This window comes from Saccostrea echinata, unplaced genomic scaffold (genome assembly GCF_033153115.1).
Source record: "Saccostrea echinata isolate AGI-Se365-2 ecotype Australia unplaced genomic scaffold, CSIRO_AGI_Sech_v1 ptg000009l, whole genome shotgun sequence".
Taxonomy (NCBI): domain Eukaryota; kingdom Metazoa; phylum Mollusca; class Bivalvia; order Ostreida; family Ostreidae; genus Saccostrea; species Saccostrea echinata.
In genome coordinates, this window is record NW_026889758.1 from 7,129,206 (window position 1) to 7,149,285 (window position 20,080).

The window sequence follows — 20,080 nt, forward strand, 5'->3', positions numbered from 1 at the left end:
ACATATTTCAAGGTCACTGCACACCCTTTACCCAAAGACACTCTGTGGGTGAAGTGTGAGCCAGATTGGGCCAAGGAGAGAGAAGATTTGCTCCGCACAAGAGATCTCGGACGGACAGACGGACAGACTGATCACTATAGGGCGCCCGCAGAGCGGGGCCCTAATAAATTAATGACTTGACATATAAAGCTATTTTTCCTTGCTGTCAGACTTACAATGTCCATGCCTCCTTTCTCAGGAGATGATGGCAGTGATGCTGAAAGCTTTGTGTCCAAGTCCTTAAGAACATTCATCATGTATGCAGATGACTCTACAAAATATCTCAAACATGTTACACAAAAACATTTCCTAACCTTCAACTAATATCTGATTTAGAGGCCAGGGAAACGTATCTCACAGAAAAGGCTTTTAATATGTTTTACACAACATCTGTAGTAGTTCTTTTTCTATAAATTTCCATTTTCTTTAATTCATATAAGTGTACAAGATAATAGGAACTTCATTTCTACTTTTATCATGCTTCAAATGAAGTCTTGAGTTGTCTAAATGAGACTGTTAACATAAAGAATAATTATAATATTGATTTACATTAATAGGTATCACCATTAATATGACTTAGCAAAACTCTGTTCTCTGGAATATAAAACAGGAATATGGCAAATTCCACCTGTAATAATACTGAGCATAATTTACATGACATCACATTACTAACCCATTGAACTTTTGGGATGTGTAGAATTTCTGAAGTCTGAAATTTTGTCCCAGTTGTCACGAACTAAAAATAGAAGTCTGAGTAAGCAAAATGTACACCAGAAATCTAATGCAACAGATAATCACAAACTTTCTCACCTAAACTTGAAAATTTTTGGAGTACTTTGTTTCAGTTTTTTTTAATTTTTCAAGAAGATACATGTACACTTACCATCCTCTGGGGTCATTTTCCTCCCTGCCTCACGGCAAACAGCCCCTTGAGTTCTTTCCCATCTCACTAAAATTAGCAACATCAAACAAACATCAGCTAAAAACACTCTGTCCCAAAAGATTTACATCTATTAGATCTATTGTGCTCTGTCAAAAGGAACAGAAAAGAGAGTCTTGTATGAAAACTGTTCTTACATTGCCCAATCCATCCTGCTCCACATTCAAATAGTGACCCATTTTCTGTGCAGGATTCATGACACAGATACAGAACAAGGGGCGATACATACTCAGGCTTCAGAGCTTCTACGATATCTGTGGAATATAATATCTAGAACACCTAATAATGATCCATTGAACTATTCACTGAAGAACCAACATTTTACTAATAAACATACATAGAGCCTTACCAGGCACATGAAATAAAACTGAAACAAAAGTACTGACAATATCTGAGACTCTACAGATGTCAGAAATCAGTTAAGTTTGACAATGGTTGGTAGAGCAAACCTGGAGGTAAGACTGTCTCTGTCATTCTGGATCCAGCCATCGGAGCTATGGTATTACAGAAAATGTTATTCTTCTTCCCCTCAATAGCAAGAGTATTCCCAAGGCCAAGAAGTCCAAGCTTGGCTAACAAAGAGAAAGAGTTCATAAATACTTCCTTCTGAAGCTAAACTTAATGTGACTGAGTTACAGTGCTTTGAAAGGCAGGAAGAAGACAGACTGACAAACACAAATATAAATCAGTGATATAGTTCACACAAGAAACTCTTGGACCTTAACAGACACCTGATTGTCACGATTTTATATGAACGAAATCTTATATTCTTTTTCTTCTTTCATAACTACTTCTTTGTAAAACTTGAGAGTTCTGTAATATCTGTGGTAAAAAAAGGTCTATGATATCCATAAATTTGAACACTTCATGATAAAAATCTAATAATTACAATAAAATGTTTTCTTACCTGCACTGTAATTAGCCTGACCAAAGTTACCATAGATACCAGCTGCAGATGTCACCATAATTATTCTGAATAACACAGTATAATACTACGTACTGCTAGCAGTATAAAGGCAAAAAAAAATCAGATCCTAACAAATTTATACTTTTACAGAGTGCCTTTAAATGATTATGATGATTTACAATTAAATGACAATTAATATTATTTGTATCATGGCTGTGGTGTTTTTCCTTTGAAGTCAAGTGTACAATAACTGGAGATACACCGATGGGCGGAGCCAGGAAAACTGTGCCGTGTAAATAAATTATTGAACACCAAGGCGATTTCAACATTTTACATTACATGTATATTGAATCTGAATTACAGAATGAAACGGGCTTTGTTATATACAGAGACAAAATTTCGAAATGTTTTTACGGAACTCTGCAAATATTCGATCCACCGCATCGAGAAATCAAGTTCTTGACATGAATTCCACAAATAAATATCTTAAAATATCACACCTATTGTAATAGAACCTTTTAGCAGGATACGGTACCATCTTTGCTGTATTTTTTGCTCAACTAGAATAAAGTTCAGCTGTACTGCATCCATAGATGAAGAGTTAACATAGCATTTTTGTTCATGCCACAGCTCTCGAATAGGTCAAATGAATAACGGGTATCTTTTTTTTTTTTCTTGATTTTCGATTAACACCTGAATTTCCCTTCAACTTCAAATTTTTCATCCTTGATATCCAAAGGTTTCTTATGAATTTCATTAACAATCCGTTTTTATATTAAGTTGGAGAGCTGCAATCCGACGTCCTTTCTCATGAACACACACATAAAATGTGCGAATTAAAAAAATACTGGCGGGAAGGAGAAAATATCCATACGGTCACCTGACAAAAACTATATTTTTTATTGGTGTAATGAAAAGTCATGCTTGAAAATTTGGAACATAACAATTATTGACGTTTTGATTGGCCATGATACAAGGAAGTTATTGAATATTTATGATGGTGTATCCTGATTTATTTGGACGAAGGGGCGGAGACTCGTGCTACGCACTCGTCACCGCCCTTTGTCCTAATAAATCAGGATACACCATAATAAATATACAATTATAACTATTACTTTTCAGTTTTTACTACAGCAACATAATTCTTGAAACTAAACCTACATGACACTCACCTTCCATAATTGTTCTTTTTCATGTGTGGCCATGCTGCTCTAGTTACCTGGAAGGAGCCCCTTAAGTGAACTTTATGAATTAAATCTGAAAAATGGATGTTTACTGTCATATTATAGATATGTTACCTAGGCACAGCTCATAATACACTGTCAGATTCTTTTTTCTTAGAATTCATTCATTAATTATTTCATTTTTTCCTACCAAAGACTGTCTGTGAGTTCACGCTATAAAGGTGTCACTACAGTCTTAATATTTTTATGTACAATTTTGAGTAAGCACTAAGCAGTATAAATTCAAAACTAACTTTTGAGGATATTCCTTATATATCTTGTAAATCAATTTTCTAAAACAATTTACTGGGTAGTACCAAAAAACACATAGCCATCCAACAAGGCTTGCAAATTTTTTCACTGGAAGTTGAGCATGCAAGTGCTTGAAAATCACTCCCCCCTCAAATGCAGCACACACAAAATTCAGCATCCCCAATATATTTTAGTTTATAAATCTATTATGATCAGAAAGTTTATATACAGCTTTTCATCTCATATAAAAATTCAGTCCAAAACTCAAGCAGAAATGTCCAGATTGTATGGGAGATTGAAGAATTATCTTGCTTTGGTCATGTTTTATCTTAAACCTCCAACAAAATACTGTCACAACACTGAAAGTTAAATCTTAAGTGACTCCAACAGTCTTAGTGTACACTGACCCCAATCTTGGTCACTGATCCGAGCAAAGGACCGGTCCCTCAGGATCCCTGCATTGTTCACAATTATATCTGTAATTCAGAAATGTTGTTCACAATTATATATGTAATGTAGAATCAATGTTCACCCAGGGAATGAATCAAATGAATTTTCTCTTACCAGCCCCAAAAATTCAGCAAGAAAATTACTTTTTCATGGGTGCTAGAAATACATAAAATTTGACTTACCAATGCGACCAAAGTTTTCCAGGGCAGTTTTCACCAGTTTCTCTCCTTCCTCAACAGAATCTGTACAATCATAGAAATAATAAGACCATGTCAACAGTTCTGGGATATGGTAGTTTACAATTATAAATTGGTATGGAGACTCCACACTCACACTGTTGAAAAACTGTATTAGTTTTTAAAAGGTCAGAAAAACAGAAATATCTACCTGGTAATTTCTGATCTCTCATTTTTGGTAAACAGCACTATCAAAATCACTTATAAAATGTTTTAAATGACTTTAATTTAATAATGAACATTCCTCATGATTGTAACTTTATCAAAATGCATATATTGTGGATATGAGAGAAAACAATTCACAAATAAAGTATATGAATGAAGATACATGAGTAAGAGTTATTGCCCTTTGAACATTTTTAAAAAGAATAAATAACTGAGTAGTTACAGTAAATTTTTTAATTATTTAATAATTACAGTTATTTTTAAATTCTTTTATTAACCAATATTTTTAATTACATCTATTTGAATCATTCTTGTGCAAGATATACTTCTATTGGGTGAAAAGTTAGTGAAAAATTTCGCAAAAACCGATGACATAACATGAGGGTGGAATTACATTTGTGCACATAAAATTAATTCTCTGCTTCTCAGGCCAATTTTCACCAAAACAGATGAGAGAGGGAGACTTTTTTAATAACCGTTTGATTGGTGAGATGGGGGAGGAATTTTTTAAACTCGGATTTTCTAAAAAAAAAAAAAAAAAGAAAAAAAAGTGTAAAAATTCTTTGTTCATAAACATACTATAAAAGTCTGATAAAGTAAATCTACATAACATCTCACAAAATTACCAAATATACTGTATTTGATGCTACTTAATCATCAGGGAATTACTACCATGTCTTCATCTTTGTTCATTACCAATAAAAACATACACTAAAGCACCAATTATTTAATCAAGAATGCTCAACTTGAAAATGTGATTGATCCACCAAAAAAATGAAACTACTTGTATTTCAAAATGTTCACTAATGATACTCATCAAGTTCTAATTAAACTGTTATATGGACAGATGTTTTCATATTTACAACACAAATACTTGTTGCTGTAAAATGCTTTTAATATTTTCGCACAGTATTTTTATCATTATCAGGGGCTGACAAATAATTTTTTTAGGCACTTGTCCAAGGGCAAGTGTATGGTGAAAATTCACTTGTCCTATCTGAATTTTTGCTTGCCCAACCATAAACTAATACACATGTACTGTATTTATACATATTTCAAAAAAATAGGCCCATGGGCAAGTGGTTGATAAAATTTCACTTGCCCTCTCCTAAAATTCACTAGCCCCGGGCGTCATGCAATGGGATTTGTCAGCCCCTGATTATAATAGCTGCCATTTTAAGTGAAGGAAAACAAAGCTGTGAATACTGTTATGAAATATTCTGCTGTGATAAGTACTTTTTGGCATCTTTGAGGAAGCAACAGGTATACATGTTATTCAAGGCACTTGTTTCAGTAATAAATTTTTTAACCCATAGTACAATAATAAAACAAGGTATGCAACTCCAAAGTACATAGAGTGCCCCCCTCCCCAGAAATGCACTCATTTACACTTTCATAGGAAAGCACTAGAAAACTGTTTATGACCATTGTCTTCTACGATAATTTATCTACACAACCATATATGTTATGCTTGTCTTTATTTTCTTTTATCTCTGTAAACAGCATCAATACTCTGCTCGCCAACTGAAAAATTTGTCTCACACCACGGAATGATATGTGCTAACCTCTGGTGGAATATTTACCTGGATTTTGATTGGATAAAATTTTTTTCTAAAATTACATCAGAAAAATATTGTATAGTTCTTATGGAAAATAAAAACGTGAACAAATTCTAATTATTCGCTGCAATATTTAAACACTGATCAGAAATTGAATTTTTAAACCCACTCATTTTCAAAGCTCTCTGTCCAGGATTAGCACTTACCATTCGACTGGTGTGAGACAAATTTTAAAGTGATCAGAAAAGCTCACTTAACGAGGTTCGCTCCTGAACTTTTGATCAGATTTATATCTTTACCTATATTTTAAAAATTCTGCATAAAGTTTTAATTCTTACAATAAATTTGGATTCTACAATACCAATTAAACTATATTTAGTTAAAACTCCATGATTGAATTCCATACCAAAAGCAATAAGTGAGGAACTATATTTTGTGGCGGAAGGTTTTTTAGAAGAAAATGATCATTTTTTCTCTTTCGAAGTGTTTAAAGTATGTTAAGTTTGGGTTCCTATTTTTCCATGCAGCCTGCACACAAAGTTATTTTGTACAGTGAACTGTTTTGTATTTGTCCTAAATTGTATATCAAATAAACTGTCATGGATTCTATCATCATATTTCAGAAATATAGCAAATATATTGTGAAAATCAAGAAAAAAATATCCCTATTTTAAGCTTCAAATTAGCACTATTTTAGTAATATCTAAAAATTAACATCACAGACCCCCACTTTTTATTTTCTTTTCTGAATATATAAGATACTTTTAACCATTCTTCTTAAATTCAGTAAAATGTCATTACTTTCAAATTATTTTTTTTGCTTGTTAAAATTTTTAATGCCAGAAAAATGAAATTTTTTGAGTGCAAAAAGGTCAAATAATTGTACATGCGGAGTAATTTGAAAATTTTTTCGTTGTCACAAATTTTAATGTGTCTATTCGTGATGAAATAAGGCTGTGTTTGTTCCCATAATTTATTTGAATAAAAAATATTGGTGGAAAAACTTTAAAAATTGATTTATATGTAAGACGTATTTACAGTGCAAAAAGGTCAAACTAAATGCTCTGTAGCGCCAAAAGAAGCGCATTGACCCCCAGTTTTTGTTTTGATTTTTAATTAAGCTATGTGTATAAATTCTTAAAATATACTTGATAAAAAATTCTCATTACTTTTGGTGGCAGGATCCAACCTCCTTAAGCCTTCGGCTCAGGTGAGCTAAAAATGATTCCTAATAAAAACTGTTGCACCCCCACCCAAGACTGACCATAATTAGGAACGGCTTTTCCTCCTTTGGCTCGGATTTCCTCCACCACTACATCAGCAGCTCTGGAACTCTTTCCTTCCCCCTTAAAGTTTCCTCCTAGGTCATTCACTAGACACAAATCACTTATCAATTAAAAACTTAAGTAAAGCATTGTTAGTTTTAGTACACTGTATCAAACAGTTTTGTACAAAATCATCTTTATATGTCATTCACTAGATAAAAATCACATCTTAATTAAAAACTTAACTAAAGTACACTATATAAAACAGATTTGTACAAAATTATCATTATATGTCTGTAAATGGAATCACAGTCAAACCTCATTATCTCGAACTCAAAGGTACTGAGAAAATACTTCGAGATAACCGAGGACTCAAGATATCCAGGGTAAAATACTTAAGGAATAAGCAGTTGGGACTTCAAAATGACTTCGATATATCCATGGTATTCAAGATATCCATGTTCAAGATACCAAAGTTCAACTGAATATTTTAAATAATCCCTTTATAAGTATTGCACTTCATTTATTTCATGTTTATCTAATATATGTAATTAACTGCTCTTTTTCATGTATGGGAAAAATTTTTTAAATATATGACAGACAACGAATGATTAACATTATATTCAAACAGAATTACTGCTGTTCAACCATGGCAACAATTAGAATAAACATCCATGCATAAAAAAAATAACATCACTATCTAATAATTTATCAGTCCTAGATCAAATTATTCATCATTATCTGCCATTATCATCTTATAGATTTGTTATCTATACCGGATATTCAAGTTAACAACATCAGTATGAAAGCTTACCGACCACTGATGCCCCTCTCTCTGCGAAACACAACGCATACTCCCGTCCCAGTCCTGTAAAAAAAAATTTACTTCTATATTTAATATATTTAGCTTTTATATATACAAGAATGGTTATAATATGGGCAGCTAAGACTAGGGGGCACCCTAGGCCTTTTTCAATTGAAGGGTAATAAGAGTTCCCTATTCAACATGGTATGTCATGTTAATCCTTTGACATAGACCTTCATAAAAAAGGCTGACATGTGAAAATGAGCATGTTGACACACATGTCAGAGATATGGATTGAATGGCGCATGAAGGAAAAGGTGCTTACTGATTTCACATAAAATGATAGATACAATAGATTACGTGTAATTATTATTTGTTTTTGATGGATTCTTGAATTTGACTGTTAGTAGATCCACCAGAGGGTATGATGGATGTTAAGAAGCCTACATGGAAGGAATTGAAAGAAGTGGTTAAAAAAGCAAGATCAGGCTCAGCTCCTGGACCATATGGGATACCATACATAGTGTATAAGAGTGCCCAAAGTTACTGAGAAAATTGTGGCAACTTTTTCGAGTAATCTGGAGGAAAGGGACAATACCAGTGTGCTGGAAAGAGGCAGAGGGATGTTTTGTACCGAAAGAGAAGAACTCGAGGACAATTAACCAGTTTAGAATAATATCTTTGCTAAATGTGGAGGAGAAAATGTTCATGTCAGTGCTAGCAAAGCGAATATCAGGGTACATGGTGGACAACAGATACATAGATCCATCTATTCAGAAGGCAGGCACACCTGGGTACTCCGGATGCATAGAGCACACAAGTGTCATAAACCAAATCATGAAGGAGGCCAAAGAAGGCAAGAAAAACTTTGCAGCATTGTGGTTAGACCTAGCTTACGCATATGGATCTGTGCCCCACAAGCTGATTGAATCAGCGATGGAGCTGTACCATATACCAGAGAAGGTTCAGGGGATTGTCAAGAGCTACTTCGGAGGAATGCAGCTCCAGTTCACTGTCGATGACTACACCACATCCTGGCAAAGAGTAGAGAAAGGGATAGTCACAGGATGTACAATCTCTCCTATCCTGTTTGTAATGGGTATGGGGATGGTGACCAGGACTGCAGAAAGAGAAACAAGAGGGCCAAGGATGGACTCGGGGATTTATCAGCCACCAATTAGAGGCTTTATGGATGATCTCACTGTGACAACAACAACTCACATACAGGCAAGATGTGTCCTATCTGCATTGGAAGATAGCGTTGAAGTTCAAGCCAAAGAAATCCAGATGTCTTGTATTGAGAAAGGGGCGTATCAACAGGCTAGTCAAGATGCAGTCAGGGAGAAGAGATCCCATCAATTGTAGGAAACCCGATTAAATGTTTGGAAAAGTTGTTTTATGAATCCCTCACAGACAAAGATAGCGTCGAGGACACAAAGAAGAAGCTCCTTTCTTGGTTAAAAATGGTTGATGGAAGCGGATTACCTGGAAAATATAAAGTATAGATCTACCAGCATGGGATCCTACCAAGACTTATGTGGCTGCTCCTCATATATGAAATTGCAACTTCTACGGTCGAAGCCATGGAAAGGAAAATTAGTGGGTATCTGAAGAGGTGGTTAGGAGTTCCACCATCATTTACATCGATTGGACTCTACAGCAACTCATCCCAGTTACGCATACCAGTTTCCTCTGTGGTGGAAGAATTCAAGGTAGCAAAATGCCGCTTGGTAATGACATTACGTGACTCAGCTGATGACAGGGTTGCAGAAGAAGGGATTCAGACAAGGACAGGAAGAAAATGGTCAGCAAAAACAACAGTGGACCAAGCAGAGAGTATGTTATACTTAGGAGACATCACTGGAAACACAAGCACTGGGCGACAGGGCGTGGGAATGTCACACTTCCAGCAGTGGTCAAAGCAGCAGCAGCAGAGAGGCACACCATGGTTCAGGCTGAAGTACGGCGCACTGAGGAAGATCAATGGAAAGCAAAATCAACAGAACTTGGAAAGCAAGGGGCCTGGATGAAGTGGGACTTACCAGAGCGAGAATTAACCTGGGCAGAACTGTGGAGGAAGGATCAGTTTAGAATCTCATTCCTGCTGAGGTCAGTGTATGACACACTACCATCTCCTGTAAACTTGCAATAGTGGGGGCTAAGGGAGGAACCTAACTGCAATCTATGTGGGAAGAGAGGGACCATGGCGCATATTCTATCAGGATGCCAGGTTGCACTGACTCAGGGGAGATATAGATGACGACATGACAAAGTCCTGCGGGAGTTGGCTGATGTGCTGGAGGCGGAGAGAAGAAGGAAACGATCACCAGACAAGAAACAAAGACAGATACAGTTTGTGAGACAAAGTGAAGCAACGGCTGACACAAGAGCAGCAAGGCAGACATCAGTGTTGGATAGAGGGAATGACTGGGAGCTCAGAGTGGACCTAGACAGGAATTTAGTTTTCCCTAACATCGTGGAAACCAACCTATGACCAAACGCAGTTTTAGTGTCCCAGCAGTCGAAGATGTTAGTTACAATAGAGCTGACCGTGCCATGGGAAGAAAATTGTGAGGAGGAACATGAGAGGAAGAGCCTTAAGTATGCAGACCTCATGGCAGACTGCAAGAATAGAGGATGGAGTGTTTGGTTGTTTCTGATAGAGGTCGGCTGCAGAGGGTTTCCAGCGCAATCGGTGTGGAAGCTGCTCACACAATTAGGTGTATCAGGAAGAGCATGCAAGACAACAACAAGGAGACTGGGAGAAGCAGCAGAGAAGTCATCCTGCTGGATATGGCACTGCCGAGATGATCTGTGCTGGAAGTCGGGATCCATCGAGTGGTGGATTGGCCACCACTGCTGACCCACCAACTGGAGGATGTCATGGTTTAGTGTTGAAACATCCGGTGAAGGTTGGAGACCATCTGATGACGATCAGAACCGACAGGCGAGCACTAGGGGCGGAAGTGACAGATAGTGAAAGGTATGCTTAAGAGTGCCAAGCTGACAGTAAGCAGAAATCCATTTTCTGAAGTGCATACTGTTATAATATTTCAAAATTTGATCTGCAGATTTTCAGAATGCAAAAAATGACTTCACAATTGCATTCATTTACTAACCTCGGACGTAAACGGTGTTCTACCATCTTGCTGATACAGTTATGTGATCTTATTTTAAATTCCTTCAAATGTTACACCTTTGAAATCTGAGTTACTTTGTGGCATGACAACACTAACATAAGGGTGTAATCAAAACCAATATACAATGAAGAATTAGACAAGTTAAAAAAAAAACCTAAGTGCAGGGTACTTTGATACTTTTCAGTGTTTATGTAGTGAATTCTAATCTATATTTAAAGATTAAACATCATTTTATTTTTTTCTGGGATTAGCTTGTGGAAATTATTAATTTGGAGACATGCATACATAACATTATTATTTTGTGTATGACTTTGGTATTTTAAATAATCTGCTTAACTTGGTATTCAAAATTTATATTCAATCTTGCACTTGTGTGAGCATGCATTGTCCTCCCCCACCACTTTCTCTCACAAATGCATGGAATATGCACAAACCTGCAATATCCAAAATTAGTTTGAGAAACTGAGATTGCACTGATCGAACAATTGGTATTCAAAAATTATATTCAATGCTGCACTTGTGTGAGCATTGACCCTCCTCCACCACTTTCTCGGAGTACAAATGCATGGAATACATGTATGTACAAACCTGCAATATCTGCAATTAGTTTGAGAAACTGAGACTGCACTGGGCAGTGGCCGAACAACATGCATAATTACATGTCTTAAAGTATGGCAATTTCTAGAACATAGCAATACACCAATCTATCTTTTTTATAACATTCCAGTTTCTGAACTTAAGGAGAGATATGCATGGACTTTGCACCGTTTTCTTTTCTGCAAAAAAAGAGAGCTAAATCCTGATTTTAGACACGATGCCATTGACATTCTTCTCGACAAGTGAAAAAATATATAAGAAGACAAACCATTTCCTGCGCCAGTCACTAAAACAACTTTCCCGTCAAACCGCAAGGGCGCTGACATCTTGGGAACGATGACTGAAGTGAACTTTCAACTCCACAGTCCCTTTATATCCCGATTGGTCGACAATTTACCTTTGAACTTGAGGTCAAAGTTGGAGCAATATTCATTGGTCCTCGTGGCAAACTCCGACAGCACTTCCGATAGAGCTGTAAACAGTTGCAGAGAAAATGCGGCAGTTTCTTATAATTTTGTTTACTGTAGCCACTGTCAGTTGTTTCGAGATGGATGAGGACGAGATTCAGGTAGCCACCTTTGACGTGAAGCCGGGAGGCGAACTGCTATCCTTTGAAAAGGAATGGGTACGTCTGAAAGCAACGAGTTATTGATCTCATTTTTAGAGTAGCCTCCCTTGCATATAAGAATCTCCCTGCAATAGAAGCCTAAATGGTGTTTCAAAGGCTTTGCTGCTTTATATTTATGTACAAATGGTGTTTATCTCTGGTCCATTATTACTGTCAAAGACCCATTAACCTTTCTTTATCAACATATTACATTTTTTTTTAGGATGGAGTCACATGTAAATTTTCATACCAAGCTCAAGGAGGAACCAATGAGGTATAAATTTTTCATATGTAGGATATATACATGTATATATATATATATATATATATATATATATATATATATATATATATAGTTTGGTATGTCAACCACTGATATTTCAAATACCATGGGTATGTTGAAGTGATATGGATGTCCCAACCCCTTTTAATTATTAATAATTAATTACCCTGGATATCTTGATCAAATCATCTGATAGATAGAATGTTCTATCGTTAAAATGATAAATGTCCTACAGACCCGGTTTAACCAGTGGTGAGGGCCTAGCTGCAATAATGTAGCCCTCTCCGATTTTTTTTAATCTGATATTTTCAGGAGAAAAAAAAAAAAAAACGGAGAGGGCTACATTATTGCAGCTAGTGAGGGCCTGTCCCGAGACACAATTAGATTATTCTAACTAATCATCTGATATCTTGGAGTTTTTTTCTCAGTCCCATTGATCGAGTTCATGATGCTTCACTAGCTATAGTATTATTATCTTCAGAGAAGTGGACAGACTTTAGCCTAAATCTAGACTATGCCTGTCCATTCTGTAAAGATAGAAGAAAATAGGCCATGCCTGTCAATTCTATAAAGAAAATAGGTTAGCCTTATCCCTTCTGTAAAGTTAAAATAGGCTATGCCTGTCCCCTTCTCTAAAGAGAATATAGTTATGAAGTGTGTTTATAATTTTACATTGATTTTGCCTGTGACCACTGTACATCTTGTTATAGGAGTGGACAATGGGGATGGTGCGTAGTGACGACCACCAGGAGTTCAGCTGCTCTGTAGAACGCCCACAGTCTTACCTTTTCTTCCAGGCCTTTAAGATGGAGTTGACAGGGATCCCAGCAGTGGAAGGAGAGGTCTATGTAAGGATCATACTATGGCAAATTAATTACCAAATTTTCAACACTGATCAGTTTCAAGGTTCTTTTCTTTTAAATCAATGTTTAATTTTATTTAATTTTATTTATTTATTTATTTTATTTATTTACAGGGCCCTGGAATGACACATTTAAAGCCAGAAGAATTCAAATTTGACAAAGCTGCCAATAAAAGTATATAATTTTTAGCTCAATTTAATTTTAATTCTATTTATTTGGAACATTTAATGAATATTTATCTTCTTTTTTTTTTTTCTTTTTTTTTTTTTTTACATTTCAGTCTCAGAAACAGGTAAATTCCATTCTCAGTTGGACAAAGTTGTTCTGTATGCCAGAAGAGGGAAAACTGAATTATAGACCTAGCTGTCTCAAAAAAGCCATCGAAAATTTTCAAAGTCAAACTCTGCAAAGAAGTGAAAATTGAATCATTAAGAAATGACCTTATTTATTGTATATCATCATGTACAGAAGAATACATACAAATATGTAGATTTTTTTCTTTTTATGGGGGGGGGGGGTGTTAATCTCTGAATTTAACAAAAAGGCAGCAGTAAGAGAATGAGTTTCATTTTTATTCTGTCTTATTCTAATAAATATTATTGATAGGTTGAATAGAAAAAAAACACTCCACATGGTAAGCTGCATAGAGTATAATTTCTGGTAATTTAAGTTAATTGTAATCATGCAAGTAGATCTTATTTTCTAATATTTTAAGAGAATGTAAAAGTTAAGAGTTGATTTCTTGGATGTTTTCTTTTTTTGCACATCAGTCACAAAGGCCACTGTTACAGTGCTAACTAGTGATATCTTCTCAATCAGTTTTGACATTGTATAATGCTTCCTATGAGGGGGTATTTTTTTTTTTTTACAAGCTTCACACTATCATTCCTCTTGCATGTTGATAACAAGAGTGCAAGAATCAAATTTCATTTAAATCAAGGTGTTTAGTTGTGAACTTCAAAGATTTTTTTTTCCTTAAAGATTTGAATGTGTGATGTTGTTTATAGATTTGACACTCTGGTATGTGTGGCAGTTCTGCCCAGAGCAATGCAAGTGTATTTATTATGAATAGCTTTAATTATTTAACCCTTTTTTTTTTTTACAAAAAAAATTGAGAATTTTTTTATTCCTTTCAATAGAGTTAATCCATAGGGATATACAGATATTTCATCTGAAAATCTTGACTATAAAAAAATAAACAGCTATTTGTATGCCAAACTTGTATAGTTTGGCCTCCAAATATTCCTTAAACTTCCATAAACTTAATGAATCTCTAGTCTCTGAGAAAGTTTTAATTTTGCAGTTTTTGTAAATACAAGTACTAATTGGATTTCAGTATCAACAGACTCGCAAGTTTTCTAATGTACATGAAGATATTTATTTTTATGGTTTTAATATGTGGAGAACATTTGATTGTTGTGTAAACTAGGGTAGCTGGTTGTTATATAATTTACAAGAGAACTTATTTGTTCTGAGAGGATTCCACTGGTGGAGATATCCACACTAGTTTTGTGATTTTATCATTATTATTGTTATTTTGGATGAAAGATTTGTGTGAATGTAGAGCAATCTTCCTAGGGTCGTACAATGAGATCTGCATGTGTACATTTACATCAATCATTTACGTCACATCTTTGTATACGTGGTCACCAGACTCTAAATTCCTGGTTTGTTCTATAGAAGTCATAGAACTAGCAGGTGTCAGAATTATCAAAATTTGTTTTATATATTTTTTTTTTTGCTCTTTTCAAACTTTCATTCTAATAAATATTGTGTAATTTTTTGGTAATTAATTGCTTTAAATATTTAGTATGTCTGCCTGTATGTTGTTCCTTTAATGAATGTAAGAGCAATACTTCTCTCATTAAAAACCAAATTAATGATTTATATACAGTGTTTGAAGAGTTATTTAATAGATGGAAAAATTAGATTACCTGTTTATGTATCAGGTACTTGTAGTTGCAGATTTTTCAAATGCCCTTGTGTTACCTTTTACATCTATGTTCACAACAAAGTGCAAGGAAATAGTTTTGCAAATTCAAGGTCTCATTATGAATGTCTACCTGGTACATGTTCAACTTTTTTGAAGAAAAGTACTTGCTATGGTCATTTCCAACAAATTGTAAATATATTGAAAAGCAATGTAAAAGCTATCTATTCCCCGTAATGCTTAACTTGACCCTTTCTAATCAATTTAACACATTTTTCTGTTGATATTCATGGATATAATTAAATTTGATATAACAAAGTCTAAACAGTTGATCAACTGCTGAACTGTAAAATCTCTTATTTTTGTCGGGTCAAATTTTAGTGGTTTGCGGAAAAGATGTTAATTCTGGAAATTTGATTTCATGCTTTAAGGACAAAGTTTAAGCCAACATTTAAGTATTTAAAAATCATATTTCTGGATCTAGGTCATGAGGTCAAAATTGAAAAATCAAAGTACTTTCAAAAGTTCTTGTCACAGGTAATGCACATGTTCAAAAATATGAAAGCCTTGTCTCTTCTGGTGCAAAAATTAAAACTGATGACAAGTAAGTCAAAGTTCAAAAATCATGATTCATTGGTAAAGATTATGCACATGTAGGAATATGAAAGTTCTTTCTCTCAAGTGCAAAACAAAAGCTACTGACAGCCAAGGTTAAAAGTGGGTCAAATATCAAGGTCAGGAGGTCATTCAGAAAGGACTTTCACAGGAAATGTACATGTAAAAAATGAAAGCCTTATCTTCTCTCATTCAAAAAGCTATGACCAGTTTTAAAATGTTTGAGAGGTAAGTGAAACTTTCAGGCCATGAGATTAAAAATCTTAGTACAAAAGTGGGTCAAACTTCAAGGTCATTAGGTAAAAACAAATCTTAGTACATTTTTTTTATAGATTTTTTCACAGATAATGTACTGCTAAAAATGAAAGCTTTATCTTCTCTTATTTAAAAGGTTAAAATATTCAAAAAGCAAGTTAAACTTCAAGGTCAGGAAGTGAAAAATCATAGAACATTGTACATTCAGAAAGGTCTTGCACTTGTGGTGATGCACTTGTGGAATATGAAAGCTCTATCTTCTCTCATTTAAAAGGTATGACCAAGGTTTAAGTTTTAGTGACAGAGAGACAGACAAATGAGATATGTCCCGTGTGTCACGAAAGTTGGCAGACAAAAATTTTAGACCCAAAACAATTGTAAACAAGATGTGTTTGTGAAACACTGATGCCCCTGCATGGCAGCTCATGGAGTAGGTTGATATTCCAAAAGGCTAGTAAACTCCAAGGTTAAGAGATCAAAAATGTTGGTACCCAACAAAAGGCCTTGTCACAAGAAATACACCTGTGAAATATAAAAGCTCTAGCACCAACCATTCAAAAGTTATGGCCAAGATTAAATCTGAAGTAGGTCAAACTGCAGGGTCAAAGTGTCAAAATTGTTGATACCCAAGGGGAGGTCTAAATGTCACAAGGAATCCATGACATCTATAATATGAAAGCCCTAGCTCCAACCATTCAAAACTTATGGCCAAGGTTAAAGTTTTTTAAGAGTTGGTCAAACTCCAATGTCAAAAATGTTCATACCAAGGAAAGGCCTAATCACAAAGAATACACATATGAAGTACAGGTAAACTTCGGTATCTCGACATCGGATATGTCGACAACCTGGGATATGTCGACGTCCGTCAGCAGTCCCGGCATGATTTACTATATAAATGATTTGCAAAAACTCTGATATATCAACCTCGATAATGTCGACAACCCGGGTTATCTCGACGTATATTCACAGTCCCAAGAGCAAAATTTACCTTGTTTATGTCGACATCGGCAATTTTCTGCTCTACTGAACGTAACTGTTTGTAAGATAGGGTCGCTCGTCACGCACGTACGCACTCTGGGTATCTCGACGTCATAAAAAATTCACACCTGTCACACCCATGTTTTGACTGCGCATTGCTTAATTAATTCTATGGATTGTGTTTCTAGGTGAATCCAAAGCCCCTTCGGCGTCTATGAGACGTTTAAATTGCTTAATCGTTCAGCTTGGGTAATATCATTGATAAATCTACACGATTCTGCGCAGATGTAAAGGAGTTTATTTATATCAAAACCTAACATAATTTTTAAATTGGAAAAAGGTAACTAAATTGAATACCAAACATACTGAATAAATTCAAAGTGAGGAATTAAAAGATATTCTAATGATATTTTGAAGTTAAAATGCATTCAACAGAAAACAATCCAATTAACGACACGATAAACCGAATCAGTCGTAATTCAGGCATCTGTAACATCACTACGTTAGTTTAGATACACAAATCTCTTTAAAAAATAATTTTAATGTACATTCTTCCTGAATGAAATAAGAAAAAAATAATTACGCATTTGATTTTTTTCCATATCACGGTTCAAAGTTTATAGAGCGCATTTCGTATCCTGTTCTGACAAAAAAAACAAGTTAAACGCGATGGAAAACTTTGTAAAGTCTCAACGCTGGTATCTCGACACCTCGGATATCTCGACATTTTCCTATGGTACAGTCAATGTCGAGATAACGAAGTTTACCTGTATTAAAGCCCAAGCACCAACTATTCAAAAGTTATGACTTATGACCAAGGTTGAAGTTTGGTAAAACTTTACAAAAGTGGATCAAGCTTCAAGGTCAAGAGGTCAAATATTGGAACCTAAAAAAGGCCTTGTCACAAGGAATACATATTTGAAATATGAAAGCAATAGCTCTAACCAATCAAGTTATGGGCAAGGTTCATTCAAGATTTTGCGGACAAGCAGACGGACCCAGCCAAAACTATATGCCCTCCATTCTTTGATTACAGGGGCATTAAAAAATACATGGATTCCTAGCACATCATACCAACATTCTGATAACATATCATTTTTCATTTTTAGTTCACCTGCACCGAAGGCTCAAGTGAGCTTTTCTGATCAAAATTCCGTTTTCTGTCATCTTCGTCATTGTAAACTTTTCACAATTTTGTCTTCTTCTCCAGAACCACTGAGGCAATTTCAACCAAACTTGGCACAGAGTATCCCTGGGTGAAGGGGATTCAATTTTGTTCAAATGAAGGGCCACACCCTCTTCCAAGGGGACATAATTACACATAAGTGAAAAATTAATGGCATATTTTAAAAATATTCTTCTCAAGAACCAGTCTGGGCCAGGAAAGATGAAACTCATGTGGAATCATCCTCTGGTGGTGTAGATTCAAATTCGTTCAAATCATGACCCTGGGGGGAAGGGCGGAGCCAAATTGGAGGATCAAAGTTTTACAAAGGATAATGTAGGAAAAAATCTTTAAAATCTTCTTCTCAAGAACAGCAAAGCCATAATTGATCATATTTATATGGGAGCATCCTCAGTAAGTGCCTGCAAAATTAAAAAAGTAGGTCACTGTGGCCTACTTTTGAGTCAAAATGATATGAGGTCCCAAAATGCATCAACTGACAAGGTTTGATTATCCTAGTCCTTATAGTAAACAAAATATCAAAGTTTTATCAAAACATAACTTTTGGTCAACTTTGAAGTGACCTTGAGACCATGCCCTTTGCCCCAAGGTGATGCCGTGAACAAATTTTAATCTACAACATATCCTCAATCTTGTGTGTAAGTTTGGTGATAATCTGTCTGGCGGTTCTTAAGAAGAATATTTTTTAGCAAACAGTAATTTTCTTTTTATTTACCTAATTATCTCCCCTTGTTTAAGGGTCACATCCCTTGTTTTAGTAAAAATGAGAAACCTTGGGCCAAGGATACTTTGTGACAAAAATCGGTCAAGGGGTTCTTTAGATATGGCCCATATTCTAAAAAGTTTACGCACACCGCACAAATGGCCATAGCATTAGCTCTTTGAGCCTTTGGCTCACTAGAAGAGCTAAAAATGTTGATTGTATATATGAAGCTTGAATGAAAATAAAAATTTTAAGATTTTATTTTTGTGTTGTGCTGTAATTTATTTATTGAATTAAAGTGATATTTTATCACAATGTGAAAGAATTTTCAAGTGATATTCTGTTACAGTGGGACAGAATATCAGAAGTGCAGCAAAACACTCCATTTTTTTTCCTTTGACACAGAAAGTTGTAAAAAGTACTCTTGGGCTTGTTATAAGATAGAACAAGAGATGTTTGTGAAACACTTATGTCCCCCCCCCCAATATAATTGGAATTTTTCTAAGTCCAAGGGGCATAACTCTGTCAAAAATTGCTCAATTGTACCCATAACAGAACTTGACTTAGATATTTTTATGTTAAATCTGTATACCAAATTTCATTTCAGTATGTGCAACCTCTACAAAGAAAATGAACGGAAACTGCAAATAATAGGAATTTTCCTAAATCCAAGGGGCATAACTCTGTCAAAAATTGATCGTTTCCAAATCCAAGGGGCATAACTCTGTCAAAAATTGCTCGATCATACCCAAAACAGAACTTGACCTCGGTATTCTTAAGATATATCTGTATACCAAATTTCATTTCAGTATGTGCAACCTCTGCGAAGAAAATGAACAGAAACTGTTGGTGGACCGACAAACCAACCGACAGACAGACAGCAGCAAAGCAATATTTATTTAGCAGCAAAGCAGTATTTCTTCGAAGGGAGGCATAAAAAATTTCCTAATTTTCTTGCTGGTTCATGTATAAATACAGTCAGAAACAGACTGAAAATGATTCTGACAAATGATGGTTTATTGTTTTGTTTACTACTTATTCGCTATTTTTGTTAATATGACTTAGTCCTATCCCAACTTAAT

General features: G+C 35.1%; 2 protein-coding genes across 2 annotated transcripts in view; one reads left to right on the plus strand and one right to left on the minus strand.

The window, feature by feature from the left end:
• LOC133181703 (peroxisomal multifunctional enzyme type 2-like) overlaps positions 1–11,964 on the minus strand; it is a 34,719-nt gene extending 22,755 nt beyond the window's left edge. Inside the window, exons 1-12 of the mRNA XM_061316262.1 lie at positions 11,847–11,964; positions 7,851–7,904; positions 7,036–7,143; positions 3,994–4,053; positions 3,769–3,837; positions 3,059–3,143; positions 1,887–1,951; positions 1,429–1,551; positions 1,117–1,233; positions 923–988; positions 713–775; positions 216–310 (exon numbers count right to left, since the gene is read on the minus strand). Coding sequence (XP_061172246.1) covers positions 216–310; positions 713–775; positions 923–988; positions 1,117–1,233; positions 1,429–1,551; positions 1,887–1,951; positions 3,059–3,143; positions 3,769–3,837; positions 3,994–4,053; positions 7,036–7,143; positions 7,851–7,904; positions 11,847–11,904 — 963 coding nt within the window. The 5' untranslated portion in view covers positions 11,905–11,964. The remainder of the gene's footprint in view (positions 1–215; positions 311–712; positions 776–922; positions 989–1,116; positions 1,234–1,428; positions 1,552–1,886; positions 1,952–3,058; positions 3,144–3,768; positions 3,838–3,993; positions 4,054–7,035; positions 7,144–7,850; positions 7,905–11,846) is intronic.
• Positions 11,965–12,032: 68 nt separating this feature from the next.
• On the plus strand, positions 12,033–13,820 carry LOC133181709 (myeloid-derived growth factor-like). Its single transcript, XM_061316271.1, has 5 exons — positions 12,033–12,203; positions 12,409–12,459; positions 13,179–13,316; positions 13,445–13,505; positions 13,612–13,820. The coding sequence occupies exons 1-5, from the start codon at positions 12,072–12,074 to the stop codon at positions 13,686–13,688; spliced, it is 459 nt and encodes a 152-aa protein (XP_061172255.1). The 5' UTR covers positions 12,033–12,071; the 3' UTR covers positions 13,689–13,820.
• Positions 13,821–20,080: the final 6,260 nt, after the last annotated feature.